Below are 20,443 nucleotides of genomic sequence, written 5' to 3'. Positions count from 1 at the left end.
CTAAATAAGGTATGTTAAATTTAAACGGAATGTCACTATCTACTAGTATGTGTTTGTGTCCTGTCTTTTTTTTCCTCTCCAAATTGAATTGTGATGTTAATCTCTGGGCTCTGCTTATGTAAGAGACCTAGGACTACAGGTTGTGGCTCTCTTACCAATGGTCTGACCTCTATTTAGTGCTAATAGAATAAATATCAATGTTAAGCAATCCCTTTTCAAAGTCAGCACGTGGCTTATTGTCCATTTTCTACTTTTCTTCTGTTAAGTAGACTGTCTTACTTTCAAGACAATTGTTAATTTTCTTCGTCATCTGATTTATCTTACTATACAGATGATTTGTTTCTATATTTCCAGCTCATTATCTTTTAGCTTCCCTCAGTGTTATTGCTAATCTGGCTTTTTTCAGGGTCCGGTGAAGAGGCAGAAACCATACTAGATTTTTTGAACAGAGAAAGTTTGATACAAAGAGTTATTAATTATGAAGTTGTAAACTTTAAAGGTATTTGAAAAAGAATGAACTTTAAAATATCACAGACATAGCATCTGTAGGAAACACATTTACCCTAAGGAAGAGTTTAGAATGATTAAAACTTGAAGTTAAAAACAAAAAAACTATCAAAAGCTTAGAGGAAGTACCTGTGGAGTTGAAACTCAAATATCTGAGGAGAGGATGCTGCTTGGCTGGTGCTAGTGTCTCTGAGTTTAGAGGCCGTGGATGGGACAGGGGCACAACCCCTGAGGAAGGGGTGTCACTGGCTACCACAGGTGTTCCTCGGGAGGGTGTGATGACACAAATTTCTCTAATGTTGGAAAACAGCCACTGCCTTGGAAAGAAACCAAGTGTGCTGAGGTGAGGAGTGTGGCTGGGTGATGCTCACAGGCACAGGGAGCAGAGGCCAGAGGCAGCGCACAGGAAGGAGCAATAAGCCTTCCTCCTCTAACCTTGCAGTCTCCCCCCAGTGCCCTCCAGTGGCAGAGCCTCAGCTCCTGCATCAGAGCTGAGAGAGAAGAGCTTATACAGCAAATGCAGCTGCTTAGAGAACTATTAAAATTCTGTTAGGATCATACAATTTTTGAATTTTAAAGTAAATTATAAATAATGTTATAGAGTTTCCCTATTTTAGAAAGTCTTAGATACTGGAAAAATTAACCAATTAGCTCAAGGTCATAAAAGGAATATGTAGAAGATCCAAATATAGAATCTAGGTTGATGGACTCCTGTTTTCTTGCTGTCTTCTGTCATTTTATTTTTATTATTATTATTTTAAAATAATGTATTTATTGATTTTTTTCGAGAGAGAGAGGAAGGGAGAGAGGGGAGAGAGATATATACAGAGAGAAACATCAAGCTGTTGTTCCACTTATTTATGCATTCACTGGTTGATTCTTGTATTTGCCCTGACCAGAGATCAAACCCACAACCTTGGCATATGGGGACGATGCTCTGACCAACCAAACCAGATTTTTTGAACAGAGAAAAAAATCCAAGGCCCTTCTGTCATTTTAGATCTTGTTTCCTCAGTTTCCAAATCTCATGTCTCCACTGGACTGTTAATTTTTTACTGACATGCACCATTATATTATTCATCTTGTATTTTGAATGTCTATTTGTCAAATAGCAGAGTTTCAACAAATGTTCATAAATGATTTTCACTTAATAAATCTATTCAGCCATATTTTAAATTTCTTTTTCAGTCCATTTCTAAATAAAGATTTTTTTTATTTTGGAATAATTTTAGATTTACAGAGAAGTTGTGAAGATAGTCCAATGAGTTCCCATATACCCCTCACCCCGCTTCAGATTCCTTTAATGTTATCATCTTACATTTCCATGGTACAGCTGTCAAAACAGAAACCAACACTATTACTATTAACTAAACACTAGACTTCACTCCGACTTCACCAGTTTTTCCATTAATGTCCTTTTTCTACCCCAGAGTACAATCCAGGATAGCACATTACATTTAGTTACCATGTCTTTCTTTTTCTCTCTTGGCTGTGAGTCTCAGTCTTACCTGTTTATCATGATTGTGACAGCTTTGAGGAGCATTGGTCAAGTATTTTGTGGAATGTCCCTCAATTTGGGTTTGTCTGAAGTTTTCCTCATAATTAGACTGGGGTTCTGGGTTTTTGTACAGAATAGCGCACAGATGAAGTGACTTTCTCATACATCATATCAGGGGGCACATAATAGTCATGCCACCTCTAGTGCTGTTAAACATGCTCAGGTGATTTATTAGTTGATCTTAAGAGAGTGACTTATTAGATGTTACTTCTGCCATTTGCATTCTTTCTTCCTACTTGACTAGTCAATCTCTTCCCCCAAGTTATCCCCAGACTTGATGATGGCTTATTATGATTTTGTCTGTGTAACTTATATACTTCATGTGGGTATTACCAACAGTTTTTTTTTTAACTCCATCTCACCTTGGTTGGACTATAAAGTCAAGCTGTACATGATTGCTCATGGTTCTCTTCTTTTGCTCCTTCTTTGATTCAGTTACCTTTTACTTCTATCATTGTGAAATTCTTGGCCCCCCTCTTCTTGAGTTTCCTGATCTTAAGCCTTTAGAGCTGATGTTTCTATGTTGAACTTCTGTCAACTCTTAGTTTTCCTTAGCAGTTCTCAACCGGTCCTCTACCAGTGTCCTGATAGAGTAATAACCTTAGACAGCTCCTAGCCCAGGATGGGTTTTACATAGGTTCTCTGGCCTAATTCTATTGGAGTAGGAAATTGAATATGAATGTTACCATAGCAGCAAGGATGCAATAATGACTACTCTCTGTGCCCTCAGTCTGGGGTTCTAGACAGTAGAGAAAAAAATTGTCCCCCACCCTGATATTATTTCTAGTGCTGATATTTACTCACTAATTTAGATTTGCTTTATTTGTATTATTTCTTCTATGTTATAAATGAGTGATTAATATAATAATGATTACTAGTTGAGAAGTCAATGCTTCTTAACGCAGTGAGACACATAATCATTGTTACTGCTGATCTCCGGGGAGATATGTTCTCGGGTGTTCACTGAAGTGTTGCTTTTAGTACAGGAAAGGATTCAAATAAGAAATAGCTTCATGGTATAGGCACTGACCCATTAGAACAGATGTTTGCCACAGAGTTGGAGCAGGATCCTGGAGACCTCAGTTTTTCCAGACACTAACTTTTATTTTATTTTATTTTATTTTATTTTATTTTATTTTATTTTATTTTATTTTATTTTATTTTATTTTATTTTATTTTATTTTATTTTATTTTATTTTATTTTATTTTATTATTTTATTTTATTTTATTTTATTTTATTATTTATATCTTTATTGATTTCAGAGAAGGGGAGAGAGAGAGAGATAGAAACATCAATGATGAGAGAGTCATTGATTGGCTGCAGCCCACAACCTGGGCATGTACCCTGACCGGGAACCGAACTGTGATCACCTGAATCCTAGGTCAATGCTCAACCACTGAGCCACGCCTGGCCGGGTCAGACACTAACTTTTAGTAGCTGATTTATAAGAAATTCTGGGGAAAGAACGTGGGAGGCAGGTGGAACCTCAAGGGACTTGTGACAGTGGCTATATTTTAACCAATGTTCAACAACCAGTTTTATTGGACAGCTGTGTTCTAGCTGAATATTAACATTATGGGATGTGGGTGTTGGGCAAGTTGCACCCAATACTTGTACAATCACATGCAGTGGTCCTGAAAACCTTGGAGATAATCTGTATGTCATTAGGAGATCAGACAGGCAAAAATAGTGCATACCCACCATGGATTACTATGCAGTATTTGGAAATAATAGACTAGATGTACATATAGCAACATAGGCTAAGCAGATAAAAAAGAATCACAATAATATATATAACATATATATATATATAACATTTCATATGTATGTGCATACAAAATAACATACATGTTTTATGATAAAACATACAACACGAGGACATATTTTATAAACACTAGGATGGTTGCCTCTAAAGGAAAGGGATTTGAAGTGGAGAATGGAGGTGAAAGAGAGTAAACGAGTAAAACAAGAGAGGGGCCCTTGTAAACCAATGCTAATAGTGTACTACAGAGGAGTATGATTGCCTCAGGCGTCTGCACCCGAGACTAAAAAAGACAGAGAGAAACAAAGCTTGTTACTCCCTCTTAACATTTTGAAGTGAACTTTCTTATTCATATTATTACTGCCTCCAAATGACAGGCACAGTAAAGGACAATGGAATTATTTCAGTGACTGAACTCTCTTGTTAAGTTCAACCAATGTATAGTAGGTCCCTTTAATTGCAGGAAACTGTACAAGCTGCTTTGGAAGAAACAAATATAAATTAGACAAACCCCATATCCTCAAAGTACTTATTGCAATATGGTAATTTATTATTTACAAATGTCACATTATAAACTATTTTTTAAAAATTATCTTTATTGATTTCAGAGAGGGGAAGGGAGAGGGAGAGAGAGAGACAGAAACATCAGTGATGAGAGAGTCATTGATCGGCTGCCCCCTGCAGGCCCCCAACTGGGGATCAAGCCTGCAACCCCGGCATGTGCCCTGACCGGGAATTGAACCTCAATCTCCTGGATCCTAGGTCGATGCTCAACCGCTGAACCATGTCCTGCCAGGCTATAAACTATTTTTAATTAAAATTTTAATAATTTAAAATTATTTTTTCATTTGCCTAGTTTATTTATATATGGGAGAATTAATATTTATAAGGCTGTTTCATGTAATTTGTTTGTATCTCTTGGAAAGTAAATATTATCAAATTACATAGGGATGCTTTCTTTCACCATGATAGGATTTAAAGTGGCAAAAAAAAGGACAGAGATTAAGTTTCTTAAAAATTCCAGTGTCGTTCACCCCTCCTGTGACTCATTATCAGCCTTTCCCCTTTGTTGCTTCAATCACAACGAATACAGTTTTAGGACACAATTTCTTTGACTAATGGACGTTAGTTTTGCAACCCCAGGTCACCATAGCATTACTTGGTCACTATCCTCCAGTGCAGTTAATTAGCTATTTTTTCCCTTTATGGAAACATATTTACCTCTGTGTGCTTGAGATAATAGTCTGTGAATAGCTACAAGGGAAGAATGGGGTGAAGTTGACAACAAGAGGACATTAAATTAGATAAACTTCAGCAATGAGACAACCTCAGGTAACACTTTGCTTTTTGTTTGTATCAATTAATCTTTGATTGAGGCAGGAAGGCACAGATGGTGGTGGAGCGTAACAGGGGAATAAATATGAGTGGCTGTGGAGATGGAGAGCAAGAATTAACCTAATTTTTAACCAGGACTTAGAAATGGCCTGGAGATCCAAAGGTGCAACTGGAGACGCGTTGCAGAGTCTGGAGTCCACACTGTGGCCAGGACTACGATGTAGGTTGATTTGTTAACTGTACTCAGGGTCTTTAGAGAAACTTAGTACTGAAAGTAAAGACAAATATGTGTGTTGTCCTCATAATAAGTTTGTTTTCTGCCTCACTTCTATCTTTAGATAACTAAGATATAAAGAAGAGAAAATGCATAAGTAAAGTTTTTAAAAAATAAACCCCCAACTTCATAGAATCAAGGTGGAGAAAGAGTGATTGAAAACTTGCTTAGAAGAAAAATATCTAGGGATATAGCTCACTCTAAAATAATGTTGTGTCAGTTAAAACTAGGTGATGGAAGCACAGAGGGAAAAAAGTAGAGAACTCAATGTATAATGTTTAATAGTCAGCAATCAATCCTCTGGTTTTTGTTTATGTTTTAAAACATTTATAAGAATTTTTTTTAGGTCACTACAATGAAATGTTTGGTGGTGAAATGGGGGTGGTTAGACAGAGTCACAAAGATAAGGGATAGAAGATAGATCCTCTGAGGACAGGCTAGAGGAATTGAGGTGATTAAATCTAGAGGGTACAGAGGAGTGATCCTTATTTGATTTCACCAAAGTCAAGGATATTAAACATTTACCTGAGAGGTTTGCTGACACCTTCCTTATATTTCACAGAGAAAGAATTAAGTGGACATTGGCTTAATTGAAAGGAGAAGAACTTTCCTTTTGTAAGGAAAAACCTTTGTACTATCATGTTAATAAAAAGCAGGAAACCAAGGAAGAAAATGAATTCTCAAACCTTGTGAACTGATAAATAACTGACATGTCCTGGTTGGAGGAAAAAACAGAGGAACTGGGTCAGAATATATTTTTAGATCTCTTTCGGCCAAATGATATTATTAAGTGGGGATAATGAGCATCTCTCTGTTTTCCCCTCTAAATTTTAAAATGCAAAATTACTATGAATCTATTCTAAGAGGCTGCCCAATTCTAATTCCATATAGATAAAAATATTTAAATCATCATTCCATTAAGTGCTGCAGAATCTGTATTTGTTAGACATAATCGTTTGAGTGGTCTAAATAAATGATGGCTATAATTCATGCCTGTTATAATTCTTGAGAGTCATAGCTAGGTCAGAACTGGGGAACTCAAAGGGAAAAATCTGAAATGGCGAGGGTCGTAGGAGAGCAGCACTCTTTCCACGGAGGGCCTGGGGTGCCTCAGAGTGGTCAAGCATCCAGAACCTAGTGTCTTCTACAAGCCGTTCAGAGACTATACTCAGAGCCATTAGATAGCTAAGAAATGGGAAGACTCGAAGACAGGAACTGGGTAAGTTTCCAGATCTGCTGATAGTTTCTATTGGCATTATGTTCTCTCCTCTGCTTGTGAAGGGATTGTAGGGGAGGTGCATTTTGTCTTTGACCCCATTCCTCCTGTTCATGCCTGAGGTCTGTTCCTCTCCTGCTGAGCTCATCTGCTCTTTATCTGTCTTCCGCAGCAACCTGTCCAAGCTAATCCTTTGTGGGTAATGAATCAGGTTTAAAATGGGTCACTAATATCTTTGTTGTCAAAACTCTCATTTCTTGCCCGCATAAGATCTGAGCTAAGGAACACCATCTGGTAACTTGTTTGTCTGTAATAATTTAAGGGAGCACCCTTCCCTTAGCAATGAAAGTAAAACTAGGGAATTCAGGGTGCTAGCCTAAAAGAAAGCAATTCTAATGCTCGGTGCAATAACAACATAATTTTGGGTCCTGGGGCTTTTAAGATTACAAATCTGAACAAGCTCCCATTCTTCCATTTCTTCCTCTTTGTCATAATTTCCCACCTAACTGACCATCTTGCTCCCCTGCTGCATTCCACAGTCCAATTTATATATATATTTTTATTGTTGACAGTATTACAGATGTCTCCCATTTCTCCCCCTTTGCTCCCTCCACCCAGGCCCTGCCCCACCCCAGGCCTTCGCCGCACCGTTGTCCCACAGTCCAATTTTTACTTTGCTTTCCTTTTTCTCATCTTCTTATGCATTTTATTTCAGATTTTAAAAAATGTACCTAATTTTTTTTTAAAGTGTCCTTGCCCTCTGGCTAGACTCTGTCACACAGAATCTCATATTTTTTTCTGAATGACCTAATAAATCCCTTCGAATTTCGCTGACTCTATTTCTTACAAATTCATTAACAGCCAAGTTTACCACTGTTTCTTTTTGCCGTTCCAATTTCAGTTTAGCGGAAGCAGTGCTTATATTTTTACTTTATATTATATTCTCGTTTTTCCTTCTTAATGGAAGCCTTAAAAAACTTGGTTAGAAGCATTTCTTCCCTCAGTAATCTTTTTGCTTTATTTTTCTGCTTATTTCTAGAAAAATTTTCTTTAGTCGGCTCATAGTTCATGACACGGAGATTTGGTTGTAAGTCATAACCAGTTTACACAGCTCTTAAAATTGTTCTGATAACTTTACAGTCTCATTTCATATATGTTCGATTTCTTCATTCCTTTATTCCACATGCTATGTGTCTATTCTCCTTTCATCTTTATATTGCCTCTAAGGCTTAGCAGAGTACTAAGCACTTTATAGATGCTGCGTAAATATTTGTTGAATGAATGAGTGAAAGAGCCATGAAATCTTTCTCTCCCCATCGCTTTTGAGCTGCACTTCAGTTAGTCTACAGAATTATGATAGTGAAAGAAGTCAAAGACAAATGCCATATTGTTGTTCCACTTATACATGGAATTAAAAAAACACACAAAACGAATGAACAAACAAAACAAATAAAAAACAGATTAATAAAAACATAGGCTGATGGGATGATTACCAGAGGATCACGGGTGGGCAGATGGGTGAAAAAGGTGAAGGGGAATATAGTCAATAATGTTGTGCTAAGTTTGCAGAGTGACAGATGATGACTGGAATTAGTGGGATGATCACATCTAAGGTATAACAATGTTGAAACACTATATTGTACACCTGAAACTAATATAACTAATATAGTAACTACTATACTTAAATTAAAAAAATGAACCAGTTAACTAGTATTTAAAGCATATAAAGAGAACTGTATATTATCCTGAAGGTAACAGCTTCAGGAAATAGCTACCACCCCTAGGTTTGGAGAAACAAAGGTAAGAAGTTAGAATTATTAAAATTTAATGATTTAGCAAAGGGGTTCCTATGAAGCTGAAACCCCCTCTTCAAAGGAAGTGTATCTTGGCTACTGCTTGTTTTTCTGAACTCAGGTATTGAAAAATTAACTAATTACAGTACCTCTTCAAATGTTATTATCCCTTCTAGAGAAGAAGAATTGTGTGTAACAGACAAAAATTGCATTTTCTGTCATGAATGGGAACTCCACAAAGGCAAAAATTCTTGTCAATGCTATGTCTCCAATGCCTGAAGTGATGCTTGGCATCTGGGCACTCAAAATATTTATTAAATTAATGAACAAAAATAATTCAGAGAACCATTCAGGAGTCATATACACCTGGCATAACAACTTGTCCAAGACCATATTGATTGACTGATTATCATAGCATTCTTTCATTGGTTGACATTAGTTGCTCAGGCTTGGTCCTAGTTGTAGTTGGAGTCAGAAGTTACTTAAGTGTAGTTTCGGGGAAAAAGTCAGGATGCTCCCACCATATCTGTCCTTCCTCCGAATATCTCTTTCACCTTCCTGATAGGCTATCTGAAATTCCCTATGTCAGAGTATTGATTAGTTTTAATATTTTCCTTTTTCTCCTAAAATACTTGGTCACATGTAAGAAAGTTGTCGTATACAGAATAATGGCCCCCAAAGTTGGCCATGTTTTAATCCTTGGACCTGTGACAGTATTACCTTACATGGCAAAAGGGACATTGCAGATGTAATGAAGAATTTTGAGATGAGAAAATTATCCTGGATTATCTGGGTTAGCCCAGTGTAATCACAAGGGCCCTCATAAGAGGAAGGCAGAGGGTCAGAGTCAGGGAGGATATTGGAGTGATGTACTCCAGTGGAGGCAGAAGTCAGAGTGATGTACTTCGAAGAGGGAGGAAGGGCCCATGAGCCAAAGAATGCAGGCAACTTTGGAAAAAGCAAGCCAATGGTTTTTCTCTTAGACTCTCCATAAGGAATGCAGCTCTGTCAATACCCTGACTTTAGCCTGAAAGACCTATTTTGGCTTTTTCATCTCCAGAACTGTGTGTTTTTAAAACTACTGTTGCTGTTAATTTGTTACAGCAGAAATAGAAAACTAAAACAAAAGCTATTTAATAAAAAGAATTTTCAGTGAGAGTCAGGGGTTCTTGATTCTGGTATAAACTCTCCTGCCAATTATCTTAGTGCTAATGATCAGGTCACTACCTGTATCTCTTTCTATATTAATTATTTCACTGATAAAACATAGGTGTTGTACTAAATCAGGGACTTCCTATTGAACAGTGGACCTCTGATGGCTTTTCTTTGGTAGTTTTTTCTCCCTAAAAATTGTAATTTTGCCTTTATCTCCCCATACTGGTATGTGTGCAAAGTCCTTTGGTTCTTTTTCTGGACTTTATACCTCAGTCATCATCCTCTCTCAATTATAGACACAGACACTGTCTGGCTCTTTTCACTCAGTTTTTAAATTTTTTTTATTTCTGTCACTTTTTTGTCCATTCCAAATGCACTTTGGAACAAAAAAGGACAACTTTAATGTGGCAGAGTTCTTATCTTTGGTGACCCAGTGTATGTGTATATTGTGTACACACACTAGAAGAGGAGATTATTGATCGCAGCTCATCACATATTTTATGTGAAAAACTGAGATTTTTGTTTTTGGAAAGTGAGTGTCATTTATAAAATAAAATGATTTTTTCTCCCATTTTGAAACATATCAAAGGCCCTTTATTGACTATTTTAAGTTAATAATGGAGACCCCCATATTTCTTTTGATGACAGAATTTTCTTGTGCAAATATTACTTTGAATAGTTAAACAACTGTAGGAATGAGGCTTGGGATCCTGTGATAACTCCTGATTGATAACACAAAACATACTGTTAATATGAACCTTACTGAATTATAGTGTACTTTCTTGACTCCAGGGTCATCCGTCATTCAACAAGTGTGAAACATTCATTAAATGACTGTATTAGTCACCATTAGCGATTGTGATGGAGGTGGGGGCTGCCTATATGAACCAGACATGATTTCTGTACTCAGGAAGCTATATTTTAATTGGAGAGATGGAGATTTATGTAATTATGAGAGGCAAAGTGCAATAAATGCTAACAGTGCAGAAGGAGTATAGAAATGTGCAGATTTGGAAATTTTCACAAATGAGAAAACATTTGAGCTGGGACATTGAGAACTGGATTTTGTGATTTGAATAGAATGAAAGAAATTTTGAAAGTTGAAAGAAAGAAAACTTTTAAAGTCCAGTTGAACAATATGAATAACAAAAGGGACTTTGGAAGCTGTATGCTGTGCATGAAAAATTGTTAGATGGTAACATGAATGACTGAAATAATATTAATTTATAAGAAATCATAGTCAAAAGTATTTGAAGATAACATACATTATCGAAGTCGAACACACTGGGCAGGAGAATATAAAAATATGCATGTAATACTAAAGAAAGAAGAAGGAACACAGGTCCAGAAATGGAATTAAATTAGTAGTAGTAGTTTTGAAAACCATAATGTCATTTGGGAACCAGCTGACTTCTCTAAGTAGAAGTCCAGTGTGCATGTAGTGAAGATTATTTGGCTGTGTGAGATTTTAATGTTATGATTTTTTCATGGACTGAAGGCTTTCTTTCTTGAGCACTATTACTTGGCTATACATTTCTAAAAATTTTCTTCATTTTAGGTAACATGAAAATGGACCCTGGTGTCTGAGACAATGGATGGAATGAATCACTCCACAGTCACAGAGTTTGTGTTCCTGGGACTCACCAATTCATGGGAGATTCAACTTCTCCTTTTTGTCGTCTCCTTTTTGTTCTACTTGGCGGGCATGATGGGAAACCTTGTCATTGTGTTCACTGTAACCTTGGATGCTCATCTGCACTCCCCCATGTATTTCTTCCTGGCTAACCTCTCAGTCATTGATATGTTTTTTTGCTCAATCACAGCCCCTAAAATGATTTGTGACATTTTCAAGAAGCACAAAGCCATCTCCTTTTGGGGATGTATTACTCAGATCTTCTTTAGTCATGCTATTGGGGGCACTGAGATGGTGCTGCTCACCGCCATGGCATTTGACAGGTATGTGGCCATATGTAAGCCTCTCCACTACCTGACCATCATGAGTCCAAGAATATGTATATACTTTTTAGTCACTTCCTGGGTTGTTGGCTTTATCCATTCATTGGTTCAATTAATTTTTGTGGTAGATTTGCCTTTTTGTGGCCCTAATGTATTGGACAGTTTTTACTGTGACCTTCCTCGGCTCCTCAGACTTGCCTGCACAAATACCCAAGAATTGGAGTTCATGGTTACTGTCAATAGTGGACTTATTTCTGTGGGATCTTTTGTCTTGCTGGTCATTTCCTACATCTTTATTCTGTTCACTGTTTGGAAATACTCTTCAGGTGCTTTATTCAAGGCCCTCTCCACTTTGTCAGCTCATATCACTGTGGTGGTTTTGTTCTTTGGGCCGCTGATGTTTTTCTACACATGGCCTTCTCCCACATCACACCTGGATAAATATCTTGCTATTTTTGATGCATTTATCACTCCTTTTCTGAATCCAGTCATCTATACATTCAGAAACAAAGAGATGAAGGTGGCAATGAAGAGATTGTACAGTCATCTTGTGCATTACAGGAAGATTTAGTAAATGAATTGGCTTTGATGACATGGAACTATAAGATTCTCCCCCATGCTGGTTGCAGAAAAAACATTATGCAATTTCAGAGAAATACTCAAGACTTAGGCCATGTTATATGCCTAGAGATCTAGTATCTATTAAATTATGGTATCTATTTCGTCGTTAAATGAGAAATGATATTCTTTGACACTCTGTACATCAGTGTTAAAGACCAAATCGTAATATCTTTTTAATTTACATGGTCTAAGAGAGTACCATGTACTTGAGCAAATAATAGTTTACCTTTTTCCTATTTTACACAGATTATTCTATTGATAGGTAGAATATGCATTCATATTATTTTCATCTATTTACTACATAACTATTTTGATTTTAATTTTCTTTTTTACTACTCTCTTTGCTTCTTGTATCCCCAGTACCAACATATTTTGCCTCCTTATCAGGCTCCTCTATCTGACAAGTATGGAAAATTGTTAATTCTATGTTAGAATTTTGAATTTAAAGCTAGAATGGGTAACCAACATCATTTGTTCTAATCCCCTCAGTTGTACATGCTAAAAGGCAGGAATTGAAGGGTGACTGGAATTTATCCAGAAGCACACAGCCAAAAATCACCAGAGATAGTCAGGCACCAAAAACCGTCTCTGGTTCTTATGTCAGTGCCCTTGTACCTTCAACTCAATTTTGTATTTGAATTTCTGCTCATATTTCATTCACTCTTTTAACTTTTTCCTATAGGTATATTTGAAGAGAGACTGTTATACCTCCCATTTGTATTCTCCTTAGCACTTAACACTTTTTTATCAATCCTGAACCCTTTCCTAATTTCTACTGCTATCACACATTTCCTTGTTCAGGGCCCACCAAAGCCAAATTTTAAACCATTGCGTTAATTATGAAAAAAATGTTTAAAATTCATTATTAACAGTATTTTTTGGTCTGCTGTGGGGTTCAGAGAGATCTTTGATTATATTCTGTTTTGTAGGCTTAAAGTTCCTCCCAAATGCTTACAATTAATAATATTCCCTTTTTTTGTGGGAAACAATGTGATTGGTGAATTGTGTATTCTGCTTAAGTAAGTCATGCTGAGCTCATTGTGCTTCTCCCAGAAAAATAAATTTAAAATATTTCAATAAACATAAAAATAAAATATTTATAAAATATGTGTGCAGGGTTTTGTTTTCCAGAAACTGTGCAGTGTATGTCTAGGTATAGTCCTAAGTGGTTTACCTTGAATTGTATGGAGCAGATATTCTCATTATCCCCATTTTAGAGAGGAGGGATTGGGGCACAAAGATGTTAGATGCCCTCAAGGCCACAATCTCCCAAAACTGAATCAGAAAGAACCAGAAAATCTGAATAGACAGATTACATCTAATAAAATTGAAGTAGTAATTAAAAAACTCTCAACAAACAAAAGTCCTGGACCGGATGGCTTCACAGGTGAATTTTACCAAACATTTAAAGAAGAACTAACACCCGTATCCTTCTCAAACTATTCAAAAAAAATTCAAGAGGAGGGAATTTGTACACTGGAAACTTATATAACTGTATTAACCAATGTCACCACAATAAATTCAATAAAAAATGTCCTCAAGGTCTATTGAGTAACAAGCCTGGGCTCAAAGTGTTGCAGTTTGGATCCAGGGCCTGTTAGTTTAACCCCTGCACTATGGGTCTCTGGTAATAAATAATAGAATAACTCGTTTAATTAAAAACAATTCCTACTTGTGGGCCTTCCTCACAAACAGGGGCCCCATCACTCGCAAATGGAGAAGACACAGGCTGGCTTACAAATAGTTAAGCGTGTGATGCTGTGAGTGAGTGGCTGTGGCGTTAAGCTTTATTCAGAGGCTGTCTTGAAGAGCAGTGGTCCAGGAAAAGCCATCTAATGGAAAGAGCCCCAGGGAATACCTTTAGTCGTACTCTTTTTTTGGAAGGAAAGATGGCTTGTGGCACAAATCTTACTAATTTGTGGGCAGGCCTAGTGGTTGGTTCAGCTGTTCGGAGCTTAAGAAAGAACAAACTCATACAGTATCATAGTTCTGGGGAGAGGTATGCAGCTGGACTTCTCAGAAAAGCACAGAGAATGACAGCATTTATGCTCATGTAAAAGCCTATTAGATGTCCAGCCGGTGTGGCTCAGTGGTTGAGCGTTGGCCCATGCACCAAGGAGTCCTGGTTTGATTCCCGGTCAGGGCACATGCCCGGGTTGCAGCTGGATTCCCGGGTGAGGGCCGTGCAGGAGGCAACCAATGGATGTTCTCTCTCATCGATGTTTCTCTCCCTTTCCCTTCCTCTCTCTCTAAAACAATCAGTAAAACATATTTTAAGAAGAAGTATTAGAGGTTATTCACTCACCGTACAGGAACAAAAAAACACTTGCCCCTGTGGATGTCAGTCAGCCTCTTTCCCCAGCTGTTCTAGAACTGCTTAACTGGCACTAAACGTGGCCATAGTAGCATAGTTGACACCTCTGCATGAAACCAACAACAAGAATTTCCCCTCACTGAGGCTGATCTGCTTATTGTCACCCCCGAGTGCCTAAGCTTTGCAACAGCAAAGCGAATGGACAGCGCCCTGTGTGGTGCCACATCTCACTCCGCTCTGAGAGGACTAGCTGTCTACCTGGGGCAGAAAAAATAGAATGAAACCCTTCTTCTATGAAATGGGGAGATGCTTATCCTCATAGGGATATTTATATCTACATTTGTTTATCTCTAAGCTCACTCCATAGGGATAAATATTATATATATAAATACAACTTACAAATATTTATTATATATATATATATATATATATATATATATACTTATTGTAAATATATATATACAAAGCATATGTAAATATAAAAATATTACTATTCATATATTAAAAACACTATATGTTTATAATATACATGTAAAATATGTAATAATATATAATATGCTTATATAAATTTATTTATTTATTTATTTATTTATTTACTTTAGGTACTGCTTTGCCTTTCCCACCCACAGTGCTGCTCTCAGCACTACCATTTATTGAATCATAGAATACCGTTACTGCTTTATCTGTTGCTATGATGTGCCATATAATACTGCATCTGGACATATCGTAATAGAAAGTGAAGTGTGACCATGGGCTTACACCCATGGCATTCACTGGACTTGTGCTCCAACGCCCAGAAACAACTGGTTTGGTAGAGTAGTGGAATGGCCTAGAGAATGCTCAGCTTTTGTACCAAGTGGGAGGTGAACAGCTTGCAAGATTAGGATGCTGTCTACTTGATGTACTATGTATCTTAAACCAGTGGCCAATATACACATTGCTATCTGCCTTAAAGCTGGAATAGATGAAGCCAAGGTAGAAAAAGTCACTCTAAAAATAAGACCAAATAATACCTGAGAGCAGCACTGTAAATTTGTGTTTCCTATTATTCTTGGGAACTTTAGTTTAGTAGGTTCGGAGGTCCTAACACCCCAGGGAAGAATGTTTCCAAAAGGAACAGAGCTGAGTCTAGTCTTTGACCACTTTGGGTTCCTTGCATCACTGAACCAGCAGAGAGAAAAGGACCTGACTCTAACATTTGTGGGAAGTGAGGAAAAAAATGGAAGTCCATGTGTGGCTCAGTTGGCTGCAGCAGCATCCAGTGCCCCGGGAGGTCGCAGGTTCCATTTCTGGTCAGGGCACATGCCTAGGTCGCAGGTTTGACCCTGGTGGGGCACGTTTGGGAGGCAACCAAATGATGTTTCTCTCAAATTTGGGGAAGTTCTTAAAGAAATTAAAAAAAACCTTCCTGGGTTTTTGGGGACCAGAACCTGATTTAGAAGGATGGGCATAAGCTCCAGGTGGACATGTCTCTTTGGTTCCTCGAAATCTTCACACCATGGTGAAAGGCATGACTGGGAAGGAGCCAATTTTAGGTCTTCTGTAAGATAAACACCAGGACAAGGGGTTCTCTTATTTGGGTCTAGGAACAGTATTCATTGCTGGGGTGACAGATCCCAATTACCAGGGAAAATTCGGTTCCTATTCCACAATGGGGACAAGCCCAGAACTCAGGGGCTTTGTTGGAGTGCTGCTCAGTGATCCTTTGCCCAGTGGAAAATAGTGGCATCCCATTAAACAGAGGATCATCTCAAGACTATTAATCTATAGGAGTAAATTTTTGTTCACCCCACCAGGTAGAGTACCCTGTCCAGCCTAAGTATTGATGATAGAAGGTAAGATGAAATGAGGGAAATTCCATTACCAAAATAGATCTACTGAACAGCTATACAAAAGGGGATTTTGATAGCTATGTTTTATATTATCATTTTCCCCCTTTTCCCTTACATAATTCATATGACATACACTGGGGGAGACTAACATTTTGGCTTTAGATCACTCTGCAATACTTTAATAGCTAATTATTCTATGATGCTCAAGTTCTTCTATCCTGATATTATCTTTCCTGCCCTCTTTGTTCCCCGGATAAAAGACTTTGTGCCTTTATTAAGCTCTTTTCCAGTTTCTTAATTTAAGTGTGCCATTTTAAAATTTTTTTTGTCCTAGCAGGATCTGGACTGATGCAAGCATACAAAATTGAAAGTCAAAATTGTTGTTTTCTCACCTACCAATCCCACTGTCTTGAAGTACTTATCAAAAAAAGTTTATTGTCTATTTGTTCAGATATGGATATGTGTTTATATGCATGATAACATACTATACATGCTACTTTGCTACCCAGAATTTCATTCAACAGTGTGTTTTAGACTATACAGAGTTTGAACTTGATTTTCAGTGGCTTCAGGGAATTTGACTGTATGGATGTATTATAACCAATTTATCATGAATTGTTATGTTTTAATTGTTTCATTCAATTTTAAACTCTATATACTCTATTCACTGGAATAAACTTCTTATAGCTAAATCTTTGTGCACATCCATTACTCAAAATATGATTGTATAAAAATGAAGTCTGTGTACATTTTTCTACCACTGAAACTATACTAAAAAATTAAGCACATTGGCTTTTTTTGGAGATTAACAATATGATTACAGTTCATTTTTTGAGTTAATATTTGCCAATTTTCAGAGATTAATTTTAGTGGTAACCACTAATATTTATAATTTTTCCAGCAAAATAGCATGGAGCCTTTAAACAAAAATATTCTACTCTTGTTTCCCTCTTCCTCTCTGGTGTCTTATTAGTTTTTAGATTCTTTGGTTGCTCTGGTCAAACCAAGTAGTTCTCTAGGGACAAAGTCCCTTGGTCCATAAGCTCCTTCTAAACTCACTCTTTTGCAGTATCACTTGGTCACTGTCTTGAGCTGTAATCAGCTTCATTTGTTCTTACGGCAGGATTTTAGATGGCACTTTGTGTTAGAGAACACAGAAAAATCTCAGACTCCTGGAAGATGCTGTTCTCTTCAAACAGGTAAAATGAAGGATGGAAATAAATTTAACAATTCAAAGAGTGGCTTTATTTCAGACGTAATTTTGTCTTTGGAATTGCTATGAATATGAGCCATATACTCAAGTGCTTGAGCGCTATCCTAAAGCAAAGTAGATAGTGCCCAGGATATAAAACTGAATAGTATAAAAACATAATTTAGAAAAGTTTATTGAAATATCAGAGAAGATTAGCTGACCTTGACATTTAGTTAGAATCACACTGTGCCTCAGGTAATGTGAAAGACATTAGAAAAAGTCAAGTGGTTTTGCAATATTCTAGATTCAGCATAGGTTGCAATTAATCACTCTGATCATGATGCTGATTAAATGAATGATTCTCCCCCTCTGCCACTTTGATAAACAGGCAAGAAAAATTGATGATACACACAGATTTTTTTAAAAAGGTGATTATATTTTTCTCTACATTAGCTTTTTAAGAGAGATGGGTATAAAATGATCATCTTCTGTGAAAAGGGAAGCAAATTTATTAGAAATTTGTCAAGTTTACAAAATAAAAGAATATTTTATAGACACCTTAATGGAAATAAAAGACATGGAGACCAAAAAATCCAAAGCAGAATGAATAATTTCCAATGTAATGCCATTTTAAAATATGGTGTGGAAAAATTTAAAAATAAACTACCAGGGGATTGAACTAGTTTCCCTGGTCTCTTATGTGGTTTAGAATTAGAATGTTTTATATTAATTTTATCTCTAAGCTGTAAGTAGTATGAAGAAAGGTTTAGAGAAGGTTGAGAAATTTTTTGGATGGAAGGGAGTGAGAAAGAGATCCTAATAAGTAATATAAAAGGTAGTGAATTTGTTAAATCTTGCAAACAGAAAGCTAAGGTTGACTTAATTTGTTGCATTTATGTACATAAAGGATTTTTGAAAAAGACACAGAATTATTTATATTTCCCACAGTTATAAAAAGTAAAAGTAGAGGTGGTCTTAAATTAGAGGAGGTAGAATTTTACTTGGATATAAGGAAGGTGTTTTGTGACATTTTAAATATAAAAATGCAGAAAGTTTGAGCTGAGGGAGATGTTAAACCCACAATGCTTTTATTTATTTATTTATTTATTTATTTATTTATTTATTTATTTATTTATTTTTTGTTCAAAATATTACAGTTTTATGTGACTGGAGCCAGGATTTAATAGTCTAGAACCAAAAATCAAAAGAATTTGGAGTTGAATTCCTATTTCCCACCTAGATCAATCTTGTATCTCATGAAGGAAGAACATCATAGTATCAATCCTGGGAGGAAGCAGAGAGGTATTAAATGCAGAGAAAACCTGGTGGTTATACTAGTAATTATAAATACTAGTAATAATAAAGCAAGACATCATAGGTGTGGTAAATAAGTAATATTTAAGATGAAAATGTTCTCAGAGGTGAGGAGTAGGAAAGAAGAGAAGAAGGGTCTGTCAGAGAAAGTTTATAGGCTTGAAAGGGAATGCAATAGTAATTAACTCCTTGTGACTGGGCCATATATTAGTTTTGAGACAAAAAGCAAAAGGTTTAAGGTTGAATTCCTGTTACTTATGTTGACTATCTTGTATCATGAGTGATATCACAGCATCAACTCTGGGAAGAAGCAGAGACGACTTTGAAGTGGAGCACAACTCCACATAAAAGCCACCAAGTTCTCTGTGATTACATTTCAGAGGCCCTGGGCACATTAGGTCTTTTAATACTAGAGAAAGGCTTTCATAACTTCAATCTCTACCTAATTTATTACATAATTATCACAATTTACATTTTCAGGTAGCAATGCTGACAAAGCCAATGGATGGAGCGAATCACTCTGTGGTGTCAGAGTTTGTGTTCCTGGGACTCACGGATTCCTGGGAGCTCCAACTTCTCCTCTTTGTGTTCTCTTCCACATTTTATGTGGCAAGCATGTTGGGAAACTCCCTCATTATGCTCACTGTAACTTCTGACCCTCACTTACACTCCCCTATGTACTTTCTGTTGGCCAACCTTTCCTTCATTGATCTGGGAGTTTCTTCTGTCACTTCTCCCAAGATGATTTATGATCTTTTCAGAAAGCGTAAAGTCATTTCCTTTAGCGGTTGCATGACTCAAGTCTTCTTCATCCATGTCATTGGTGGTGTGGAGATGGTGATGCTCATAGCCATGGCCTTTGACAGATACGTTGCCATATGTAAGCCTCTCCACTACCTGACCATCATGAGCCCAAGAATGTGCATTTTCTTTTTAGTGGCTGCCTGGACGACTGGCCTTATCCACTCAGTGGTTCAATTGGCTTTTGTGGTAAAATTACCCTTCTGTGGTCCTAATGTTCTGGATAGCTTTTACTGTGACCTTCCTCGGTTCATCAAACTTGCCTGCACAGACACCTACCAGCTAGAGTTCATGGTCACAGCCAACAGTGGCTTCATCTCTGTTGGCTCCTTCTTCATACTGATCATTTCCTATATCATCATCATTCTCACTGTTCAGAAACACTCTTCAGCTGGTTCATCCAAGGCTCTGTCCACACTGTCAGCTCACATCACTGTGGTAGTCTTGTTCTTTGGTCCTTTGATATTCATCTACATGTGGCCATCTCCCTCCACACACCTGGATAAGTTTTTGGCCATCTTTGATGCAGTTCTCACTCCTTTCCTGAATCCTATCATTTACACATTCAGGAATCAAGAAATGAAGGTGGCAATGAGGAGAGTATGCAGACAGCTAGTGAATTACAGGAAGATCTCTTAAGTTACGCCTGAACTGCAAAGAACCCTCGTTGATTACTGATGTTCATTATTGATGGTCAAACTCAGAGAGTTCTACTTTAATTTTATTGTTCACACTGATATCGAATCCATTTTGTTTCTCAGAAGGGAGGGACATTCACTTTAAAATATATATATATATATATCTTTATTGAT

General features: G+C 37.0%; 1 protein-coding gene across 1 annotated transcript; it reads left to right on the top strand.

Annotated features, from left to right (window-relative positions):
* Positions 1-11,192: 11,192 nt before the first annotated feature.
* Positions 11,193-20,270, top strand: LOC308546574 (olfactory receptor 4F21-like; the record flags this gene model as incomplete). Its single annotated transcript, XM_081115681.1, has 2 exons — positions 11,193-11,336; positions 19,476-20,270. 2 exons carry the CDS (start codon positions 11,193-11,195, stop codon positions 20,268-20,270), a joined length of 939 nt encoding a protein of 312 aa, XP_080971807.1.
* Between the last annotated feature and the right edge of the window lie 173 nt (positions 20,271-20,443).

This window comes from Miniopterus schreibersii (assembly GCF_964146895.1).
Source record: "Miniopterus schreibersii genome assembly, chromosome: 1".
NCBI lineage: Eukaryota > Metazoa > Chordata > Mammalia > Chiroptera > Miniopteridae > Miniopterus > Miniopterus schreibersii.
This window is presented reverse-complemented; position numbering and strand designations above follow the sequence as displayed.